The sequence below is a fragment of the Rissa tridactyla genome, chromosome 6 (genome assembly GCF_028500815.1).
Source record: "Rissa tridactyla isolate bRisTri1 chromosome 6, bRisTri1.patW.cur.20221130, whole genome shotgun sequence".
NCBI classification, from domain to species: Eukaryota; Metazoa; Chordata; class Aves; order Charadriiformes; family Laridae; genus Rissa; species Rissa tridactyla.
Genome location: NC_071471.1, coordinates 62,770,655 through 62,781,805, shown reverse-complemented (window position 1 = coordinate 62,781,805; position 11,151 = coordinate 62,770,655). Strand labels below are relative to the sequence as shown.

General features: G+C 42.7%; 1 protein-coding gene across 5 annotated transcripts in view; it reads left to right on the top strand.

Moving 5' to 3' along the window:
* The first annotated feature begins 447 nt into the window (after nt 1-447).
* The window catches only part of GPAM (glycerol-3-phosphate acyltransferase, mitochondrial), a 33,619-nt gene continuing 22,915 nt past the window's right edge, over nt 448-11,151 (top strand). For 2 of the 5 annotated variants that reach the window (XM_054204958.1, XM_054204953.1), the window contains exons 1-6: nt 711-852; nt 999-1,097; nt 2,471-2,601; nt 4,616-4,738; nt 7,711-7,784; nt 10,735-10,848. In XM_054204958.1, the coding sequence (XP_054060933.1) occupies nt 2,500-2,601; nt 4,616-4,738; nt 7,711-7,784; nt 10,735-10,848 (413 nt within the window). In that variant the 5' untranslated portion in view covers nt 711-852; nt 999-1,097; nt 2,471-2,499. Of the gene's footprint in view, nt 472-710; nt 853-998; nt 1,098-2,038; nt 2,240-2,470; nt 2,602-4,615; nt 4,739-7,710; nt 7,785-10,734; nt 10,849-11,151 lie in introns of those variants that run through there. The other 3 variants (XM_054204955.1, XM_054204956.1, XM_054204957.1) reach the window with 3 other exon arrangements.

Genomic DNA, 11,151 nt, shown 5'->3' with positions numbered 1-11,151 from the left:
CTCTGCTAGCTCAACTTAAGCCACAGAAAGACTATCTTTAAATAGCCCAAGATTGCCAAAGCCAAAAAATACTCCCAGCCCATGTTTGTTGATATGCAGCAACCTCAATCAACATTTGCTTTTGCAGGCAGTGAAAGGCACGCTGGCACCGCGGCAAGGCCGGGCGGGCAGATCGATACCTGTCCCGAATTTTCCGCGATCGTTCTCATTTCAGCAGCACCTCGGCTGCAGCTCGGACGGGCCGTAAACCCACATAAAACACCATTTTACACCCCCTTTCCCCGTGTTTTTCCTTCCTGGCAGCGCCGACTCGAGAGCAGAATAACCGTTAGTCGCCAGAAGGGGCGGGGGGAGGCGGTTCGGTGGTGGAAGCGGCGCTCCGAGGATGTCCCAGCCTCTGCGGTGGCCGCAGACGGTGACACCCGCCAGCGGGGACGGCCGGAGCCTCTCAGGGGACGGGCACCGCAGCGGGTGCGCCGGGGCGGGAGGGCAGCGGCGGGGCCCCGGGCCTGCAGCGAGGGCCGGGCGGGAGGCGGCGGGCCCGCACCATGGCGACGGGCGCTCAGGAAGTCGCGTCAGGCCCGGCGCCGGCGGGCGGGCAGCAGGGGGGCAGCGGTGCGGGCAGGGTCCGGCGGGCAGCGGGAGGCGGGCGCGGCGGTGCTGCCCCCGGCGGCGGGGCAGGGCAGGGCAGGCCGAGGGGCTGCCGCGTGGCGGGAGGGGGCGGGCCGCGGCCGGCGGAGCCGGGGCGTGTGGGGCTGCGCGGCGGCGGAGCGGGCGGCCCGGGCGCCGAGTGGCTTCTGAGGGGAGAGCGGTGGCCTCGGCCGTCCCCGTGGCTGCCGTGGAGCCGGGCAGGTGGGCAGCGGGGAAGCTCGGCGGCCGTGCCCGCCGGGGGCTCCGGGCCCGGCGGTGGGCGCCGGCCCCTTGGAGCGGCGCCGGCAGTGCCCGGGGGGGCTCCGCACCCGATCCCGGCGCTCAGCCCTCGTGTTTTTTATTTATAGCAGATCGTGTGAGCCCGCGGGTCCCCAGCCCCGGAGGATGGCGCGTCCCGGCAGGGTGACGGCCTGAGCGGGCGCTCGGGAGGGCAGGTTCCGTCAGAGGTACGTACGGAGTTGGTGTTGCTCGAGCAGGCTTTTAATTGCGTATTTTTTTTAAAGTTCATCTTTTATGTGTGCCGGTGCAGCCAAGGTCACCTTGAGCACAATTGCAGGACGCGTTTCGCTTTCACCGTTTAGGTGTTCGTGAGCCTTTCTCGTGTATTTAGTGGGTGGTTTAGATACTAATTTGCATCAGTACAAATAAAAAAAGAAAAGGCAAATTGAGCCTAAGAGCCAGCAAAGAATAAAGGACAACTTAGGTACTTAGGCTGTGTAAAGACAAGTACGTGCGTGGCTATACGAGCTCCAGCTGGTACGTGGCGGTGTCCAGAGAGGTTTGTGTCTGCTCAGGGAGGACGGTAAGAAAGACAAAATGTTGGACTAAAGTTTTAGGCCTCGCTTTCCCAAATTTAGCGTATAGGGTGGGAACAGTCTCATTCCCGCATGGCTCAAAGCTTGGCCGTAATGTAAGTTTCTTTGCGGTGACAGATGGAAGAGGCGGTATTGCCTCTTTACAGCTTCTCTAGAGGAAAATGCTGGGATTCCTGTTTCGATGGGTCTCCATAACAAAGCAGTTTAATTTGTAGTGTTTTGCAGATACCCCATACAGCGCTAAGTTGTTTTGCTATGTTTAGCCTGCTTTCTTTTTTCTTTGGCCAAGGGAGAATTATTTACTGTGCTTATTATATGAACTATAAAACTTCTATTTTAAAATAACAGTGCAAGTTTAGACTTCTCCACTGCTTTTTAATCCCACAAGCCGATGATGTCATTTATGTCAGCAGCACGTTCAGATTTAGGGGTGTAATTTTGTATAGAGCACTCCTTCCTCCGAGGAGTTTGCAAACTGGTTTGACTACAGCTGGATCAGACACATAAAAAATTCTGTGAGATAGGATTGGGAGAGAACATTAATGAACTTTTTTTGTAGATAATAGATGTCCTTGAGAAGCAAATGATGAAAGAGTGAGGTCATGTAGTGCAAGAGAATAGTAAACTTTTGAAAGTGGCTGAAATGTGTATCCTTGTGGCTGGATGGTTTAAAGCATGCGGTGAAGAACAGCGGAAAAGCATAAAGCGACTGTACTGACCTGAATGGGAAGAAGAGCAGGGAGAGAAAAACATGCCGGTAGCTGATCAGTATGGTGCGTTTATGGAAATTGAATGTGCTGGAGTCTCTTTTTAATCATATTAAAATCATCCTGATTTCTGACTGTGATGAAACTTCTTCAGAACCTAACTTTTACTGAAGGGTGAAGAAGTACCAGTTTGCTAATTTGTTGCTGGATACCCATCACTGAAATTACACATGTGTGTATGTGTTTCTGCATATGTGTCTGCATATATATGTGTGTATGTATGTTATTATTTTGCAGCTTCTGATCTTCAGTTCAACTAGTGTGTCATGGACGAAACTGCTTTGTCCCTTGGAGCAATAGATGTTTCCTATTTGTCCGCCTCAGCAGAGTGCAGTATAAGTAGATGTAAGCATTCCAGTGAAGAGTGGGTAAGTAAAAATTGTGAATCTTACTGGACGTTTTTATCTTATTTTTTCTCCACGTCACAGGTGGACATTTTATTTATTATTATGAAGAATGAAGATAAGGCATCACCTCTCTCATGCATGATGCAAGTTTGGTTTTAATTTAACTTGAAATGTAAGGAGGAACCAACAGTTCATTGCTGTGCCAAAGGCTAATGTTGCTAGAAAAGAAAAGCCCTATTCAAACCTTATTGATAGTCTTACAGTCTTCTGGTATGAATTTACTAATCATTTTATATAGCAGTAAATGTGCAGAATCCCGTTCTGGAGTAGACTGAGGTCAAACAGAAAGACAAATAGAAAGCTCGTTGCTGTTCTGAAGGATGTAGTTTGAAATGCATAAGTGAAAAGGAGCGTGAAGCTGAAGATGCACAGTCATGTATCCGTCATAGCTGGAGCTTTTCGTGCAATACAGGAGGCAGAGAAAATTTGGTGGATATAAATAAGGAACCTATTAAAAGACTGTGTTCTCTGTTGAGCGAGTCTTGGGATTTGGAGGAGAGAAAGGGGGCAGTGAGCAGGGAGGGCTGGGTGGAGCAAAAAGAGCCACATGGGGACCAGGCTGTACTGGCTGGTTTAGAAGCATAGGTCAGGAGGAATTAGACACTGCTGTGCAGAGGAGGAGTTTGAACTTGATACAGAAGAGTTGGAGCCATGGTCAGAGTTGAGGGAAAGGACAGATGTCCTGGCAGCTGGGTTTTTCATGTAGCTAGATGTAAGTTTCATGGGACAGCAAGCTGCGGTTACCAAGAGATCTGTGAGAGACTGGGGTTAAAGGCAAGAGAGACAAAAGAGATCGGAAGGAGGTTCTGTAAGAAAGTGGTGGTGAACTCAGTCAGGGCTTGGAGGCGAGCAGAAGGAAGACAATATCGTTAGAAAGTTGGTTAATTTTGGAGTTAACATTACAGAAGCTGATAGGGAAAGGATTGGGCCAGGCTGAGCATCTTGAGGCTTGTTTATTTCGGATGGAAGACTTAGCCCTGGAATAATTGCCAATTCATACCGCTTGCCAAATGATATATGCACATTTTAGTTTTTAGGCATCTTCAGCATTGCTTTTGACTTTCTGGTTGTTTCTTCCTGGGCTGGCTTTCTAGCTGAGTATGTGGTGATCTGTATTTGTGTTTTCCAGCCCTTATGCCACTTTAAGGTATTGGGTCTATCCTGCTTCTCTTCCACTTAAATATTCTATTTTAAACATTTTGATTTTGTTTTGGTTTGTTTCTGTAACTTGCCTTTTATTAGAAACTTAGAATATATGGTTCAGAAAATGGCAATCCAGTGCTCACTCTCAGGCAAGCAGTAACTCAGACTTTGATGGGAACATTCAATGTCTTTTTAAAAATGGTAGTTAAGTATATTTTCTTCATGTCCTAACATAGAGAACGTGTTCTGTGAAAGCAGTTACTTTGGATTTTTTGGTTCTGTAATCTTCAGAAAGACAGCATAGCATTGGCAAAGGCACAGCGGTTACTTTTTCATACCACTTTGCATGAAACTGCTGAATAAGAGCCTACAGTGTCAACAGAGTTAATATTTTGCGTACATTCAGTGTTCTTGCAATTTTACAGGCTGATGTCCAGTTAAATCTTAAAATACATTGCTCGTTTTATAAGCACCCTTATGTTATTGAGAGTGTAATTTACTGTTAATTTCTTCCACTTTTCTGGGCTGTCAGTTTCCTTGCTGTTTCTTATTAAAGCTATTTATTTATGAATTTAGTAGGTCAGCAAATGTTGTAGTGCAAGATACATAAGTACAGAACTGTGATTTTGCTTTTATTTTTTAAAATCACGTCATCTGGAGATAATATAATTTATTTTAGAAAAATCTTGGAAAAAAGTGTGTTTGTTTAATGTAATTTGGGGGATAATTTTTTATTTTTTTTTAATCTGGCAACTCCTCTTACTCAAAGATTTTGCTTACCCAGTAGAACATATATTTCTGGATACTTACGCAGTTGTCTTTTGTCCTGCAGGGAGAGTGTAACTCTAGGCCCACTCTCTTCCGATCCGCTACTTTAAAATGGAAAGAGACTCTGTTGAGCAGAAAAAGGCCGTTTGTGGGACGATGTTGCTACGTATGCACTCCCCAGAGCCGGGTAAGAAGATTACAGACTGGATTATGTTTGACAATAATGCATAGTTGCAGCGTAATGAAGTTTCAGTAGTTTTCTTACTTTCAGAATTAAGGTCACAGTGTTCTTATTTCATAAAGGAATATAGTTTTTCACCTTTGTTTGTGCTTATATTTTCTTTGTCGTGGAATTAATGGATGACACAGACCTATTGTGATGCTTTGTCCCCCGCTTTTCAGTGCAGACTTAGTCCTTGCACAAAACTCTCTAGCACCACGAAATTGTATGGAAAAAAAATATCTGCTCTGCTACATTAATAATGGGAATTTGGTGCATATGAAAGTGTTAAGACTTACTTTTAGGACATGTAATTCTCTGTCCACGGAATAAGTACAGTTTTGAAAATAAGCAACATGCTTCCCTTCAAACTTGAAGAGTTCAGTCCTGTGCTTGAGAAGACAGGTTGGTTTTCTACCCCTGGCTGATTCCTGGCTTCACAGCCCAGCCTGAAAACAAGGAATGCCAGTTAGGATAGGGGAGATCGTTGTCTGCTGGGAACAGCGTCAAGATGGTGGCTCTAGAGGGGCTGCACAAGCTGATTTAAAATGTCACCTTTATTGAACTGTTTTGGGCAGGCTTTCCGTAAGCTGAAGATGCAAAATGCTGATATGGTATAATATAGTTTGCAACCAGTTCATCACATAATTTGACTATGTGTACCCCATGGGCTTTAAATTGCACTCAGCTACTGAGCTCCAGGATTGGCTGGACTAGAGTTAAAATTTGCTTGTTTCTTTGGCTAAGAAGTTGTTATTTCACTCTGTTCCTACGCCAGAATAGAAAATTGTAGCAATGACATACAAATGTGGGATAAAAATCCAAATGTGCTGTGAAGGCTATATAAGATATGGGCAACAAGACAACCAATTAGATAAACTGAAACTACTTCTAACAGACACTTAAGTGTTTTGACTTCTAAAACGTTGTGTAGGAATCCTCAACTTGGGCCTTTATATGTTTAGTAATTAGTCTGTTCCTCTTAAGTTGGGAATTACACTTTAGGAACTAAAATCTTGTTCTGTATTTTGTCCGCTTAATAAAGAATTAATTACCTGTCCAGAGATCCCACTTACAAAAGGGGCATGACCTGATTAAGTTCTTTATTTCCTTCTGCCACAGAAGAAAGTACTCCTTGCAGCAAATGATAACAAACCAGACCCTCTCATTAGACTCTAGATGTTTCACTTTTGTTGCGCTGCCTGTTTTGTTAATTCTCTTAAAGAAAAGGGATGTATGAGGAAGACAGAATTCCTTAAGTGTGTTGGCCAGACTAACACCTTGCTGGTGCAGGGAGTGGGAAGTCTTCCTTCTCCCTCTTCTGTTCCTTCCTGCTTTCCTGGGGGCTGATCAAGTTCACTAACCAAGCAGAAAACTACCTGCTTTATTTATTCATTTAGTCTGGCTGTCTTAGTTTTCTACCTTTCCTGAATGAAGTTGGCTCGTTGAGGGGTGTGATGAATGCTAGGGGTGGTGTCATTGATGAGGTGGGGGACAGTACTGGGAAAGGGTAGGATGTGGTGGTGGGACCTGGGCTTCTCTCTCGCAGCGGCAGGGAGATGCTGTATCAGCTCACTTGGTTTCACAGAGCCACATCTTGACATAGGGTCATGGAAAAGTTAAATAAGGAAAAACTAACGTGTGACATTACAGCTGGAGGTTGAATTTCACAGGGTGAGGTTATAACCTAGCAGTTAGAGCACTGGGGTGGACTTGGGTGTTCAGTGGTACTTAACTTTGTTGCTGATTTTGTTGGGAGACCAAGAACAATTCATTTCAATTCTCTTTGCCAGAACATTTCATCTACAAAAAATTACCAGTGAATAGTCAAAGAAATTAGTATTACCTTGAGGTTTCCTCTTAAGGGCCTGGAGCAACAATTTGTTGATTGTATGTACTACGCAGCTGTGTTTTAGCATGGTGCAAAAGATTGTGTGTTCCTACCGTAGCACATAATTTCTACCTGATTTTCAAATGACGTAGGACACTCATATATTTTAATTTGTGGCAAGTGGTGTGTCCTAAACAAAATACAAAAAAAAGAGGCTCTTATCTGACGCCCATTGCAGAATTGGTAGTGAGGCTATTCTGCAGCTACGCTGTTGCTGGTAACCATCTTTCTCCTTTGCTGTCCTGTTTTTGCCCTTCTTGATGTGCACAGTCCCAGTGGTTTTAGCTGTAATTCACGGTTGGCATGGTACCAATTTTATAATTAAATATTATTTGGGCAGAAAGAAACCAGCCTCTCGGTCAAAGTACTCACTTGGAATATGGACGATTAAAGTTTAGGTCTTCCTGCCAGGGAATATTTGTTTATGCAAAGTGGAACTGCTCCCAAACTCATCCCAGAATGCTTAATAGCCTGGCATGTAGAGTCTGTACCGGGGGTGTACGAGTCTGGATTGAGTTTGTTGTTCAGGCTGAGCAGGGATGTGTAGATTCGCCATCTAACCATGGATGGGTGTCCTGACCCTTGGGCTGCCGTTGCGTGATGTGTGATCTGCTGGCAAACTGGATGTCACGGGCTGAGCGTCAAAAGGCTCTTGATTATACTAATGCTGAATGTGGCTTAACAAAGTTCTGTCTCAAAGTTGCATTCTATATTATGACAAGTCCTGGTTTATATTACATCAGAATAGGATAAAATATTCTGGCTTGAAGAATTCAACCAATACAACCATTTCTGCATGCAGTAATGCCTAGAGAATACTTTCAAAGCATGGGAGTCGGGAATAGTGACTTGCCAATTTCCGTTTTCATTTCAGAACGGTTTGTGTGTACTTTTATAAGCAAGTTCAGCACTTCTCTGCTTTGGCTTTTGTTTATAACAGAGGTGAAAAACATTGCATTATCTTAAATGTTACAATGAATGAAAAGACACAACTATTCTTATGTAACAAAGTAATCCAGCAATCTTTTCTTTTTTCTTGGTTTTACAGGATAACTTCTTCAATGCTAGTATTCCTTCTTTGGGTCTACGTAATGTCATATATATCAATGAAACGCATACGAGGTAATGTAGCAAGTCTTTCTTTTGCTTTTAAAATTCAGTGTGTTCTGATCTTATGTCAGGGAAACGTCTAGGATAGTCCGGACTGAGTGAATATGTATTGCTGTCCTAAAATGCAGGGATTCTGTGATTCTAAATGCAGGAATTGATGCTGACTTCAGGAAAGTAATGGACTTGTTAAATCCGGCTGTGTGTACTTGGGAGCTGGGCAAAGTCTTTTGGGGTTATAGGCAAGGTGTGGAAGGGTCAAACTTGTTTCACAAAAAGCAGAGCATGTTTAATTCCTTTCTCCTTTACTGCAAACGGCAGCATCCATAGCATAATGCTGAGAGGAGCTGTTTTATTCCCATACTTAAGAATGACTTCAGGCTGCATTTTAATTTACTGAGCAGATCTGGCTTACAATTTAGGCATTTACTATTATCACTAATGACAATTAAATCTGAACATGTCTTGCTAGACTCTCTTTACCTCTGTGGCAGAGTGCAGCTCCTGAAGGATGGTATTTGTGACCTAAAAATGATGATGTATCTTTGTGCTATTGGAAATATATCTTGTGTTCTGGGATGAAGACTCTGGAAGTACACAAAAATCTTTATTCTGTTCTTTGGAAAGTTAATAATGCTTGCTAAGGTCTTTACAGTAATCATTAGCATAAGCAGATCCTGCAGTGTTTGTTGTAGAGTCAGAGCAAACAAAGAGAGGCCAGCAGCCTGAAAGAAATGAGCCAAAGTGTCTGAGTGTAAGAAAGGCAGCATTGTGCTGTGCTTGAGAGGGAGGAAGCTAATGTTAGAGGCTGTTCTTTCTTCAATTTGAATTAATTATGCTTTTTTAGGAGTTGAGCTTGTAGTTTAGAATACAGAAAAATAACAGAAATAGAGTTTAATTTTAACCTTTTTTAAAAAAATTAGTTTCAAAAGTCTCAATGCTTGAATGGTTTTGAATGGTCAGAGTTACTTAAATGAGAAATATAAGGGCAACAAAATATGGGTTAATGAATTATTCTGAAATAAAATGCCTTTAGCTCAGAATGTCATTATAGTCTGAAAATTGACAATTTTAATGAAGTTCTGAGGTCCCATGGGGTTACACAGTCACAGTTTCTTGGCCTTAGAAAGCAAGAGAGATTCTCTTTAACTGTTAGCATACTGTACCTGGTTTGAGACATTACCACAGCCTTTTTCTGAGGTGTGAATGTGTCAGTTTTATAATATATCTTGACTGGGTCTATTCTGTGTGGTTTTTGTCTGCTGTCTTTGGTACACAATTAGAAAACATATCTTTTTTTAATTATATTACGTCATATCTAAGCTGTAAAATGAATGTAGAAGCATTTATACTTTGACAGATCCCTGCAATAACTGTATGCTGTTGCGATGATACATTTGTAGTTACCAAAACTGTTGTCAGAAAGAAGCACATCTTCTTAACTTTGCTTTTTAGAAAAATCAATAAGGCTCTCAAACTTCAATGGGAAGGGGAAAATGGAAAAACAATTAAAACAGAGTCACCAGTCTACTTCCCTGACAGCACAAATAGCAAAATTCTTTATCCTTCGAGACGGTCTGAATATTTGTATAACTGCTACGTGTCAGACTGTACTGATGGCTTGTGTATGTGCGCTCCTCTTAATTACAGTGCGAGTGGCCAGGGCGCTCAGGTGGTTTGGCCTTTTACAGTCTAAAAGTTCCATCTCGTCTTTCCTAACCGGTTTTAACGCATGTATAAATTTACTGAAATGGGGCAGGGAGGTTTAGCAGCCAACATGAGTAACTCCGGTGACAACCAGGAGTGAGACCTTGGCAGCACTCCAGCATGGAAACCAACATGAGTATTGCCACCTGTGGTTTGGTTTGGGATATTTGCTGGAGCATCAGCGATACATCGCGTGGCAGTCCTTAGATAGGTTTTTTGTATAATACTGAATGCTCAGATCTTAGGAATGGACAGAATTTAGTTTCTTCCAGCTTTTAGTTCTCCCTCATCATATCAGCTCTGCTGTTCGGAGGTCCCAGCTGTGTTTGATTTGTGGAGTGACCCACAAGTGGTGGCTTGTCCATTCCTGGCCTTGTGAGTGAGGGTGGTGAGGAGAGAAAATAGTAATGAATATTCACTGCTGGGGCTGGATTTTACCGCTTCCTATGTCACGTGCAGCTTCTGTGGTGTTAGGAAAACTGTTCAAAATTATATTTTCACCGACGATTGCTGCTGATGATCCAGAGAGTAGAGGACAGGGTTAATTTAAAAGGCAGCGACTGGCCACATAAGCTAAGATGCCTTACTTAAATGCTTGAATGTGTAGAGAGATTTACTGATTATTTAGTGGTTCTACTTCTGTTAAAACTTTGCAAGGAGAAGGTACATAGGAGGCACATAGGACTGCGCGTTTAAAAGCACTGGAAAGGAAGAAAAGATTACCAAAAAACTGTTTTTAGCGTCAGTGGCTAATGCAAACATATTTTCAAAAGTGCCTGTGAGAGTTTACCCTGCGCATACGATGTGAGCAGCCTTCCATGAGGGCTCAGTGTTTCCTGAAGAAGTTGACAAACCTCTCAGCTGGGCATTTACATTCCTCAGTGGAAGGTCACTGAATCAGAAATGGGCACTACATCTTTCCTCCTCCTTGAGCTGGGGACTCGGTTCCAGTGGACAGACAAAATGTATGTGCTGGTTTGTAGCTACTTAACCTGTGATGCTACGGATGTTTTAAGGCCAGTATGACCCTGAAGTGAAGTAATGCAGACCTCAGTTGTCTCAGATATTTTTTGCTACACATCAGTTATTTCATCCGTAATGTTAACATGTTGACAATTTACTAGAAGATACAGAAGCTTTTAGACAGCCCTTCATAAAATTTTACTTACTTTTGCTTCTTAATTATATTTTTAAAATTTTTTTTTTGGCAATGAAATATTTTGAGGGTCACGCTCAAATACCCTTCATATATTTCTAGGTACAGAGGGTGGCTTGCAAGACGCCTTTGTTATGTCCTTTTTGTGCAAGAGAGGGATGTTCATAAGGGTATGTTTGCCAAGAATCTGACGGAAAATGTGCTGAATAACAGCAGGTAAGATAATGAAAAACAAACTATTTTTTATATGACTGATACATTATATTATAGTTTTTATATGATTATTATAATACGATTGAAGAATTTGGAAACAGCAGGTTTTGGAAATCAGGCTATTTAAAATACTAAAAGATACCGTATCTTCAGCACAGCCCTTCAGGACTGTAGCATGCAGTGTGTGAATAATAAAAGAGGAGAGATGAAGAATTACAAATCTCTAAATGAATTATGCATAGTGCGTGGACAGCAGACAGTACACAGAAAAATAAATTGCTACATGGGAACTCTTCACACGTTTGT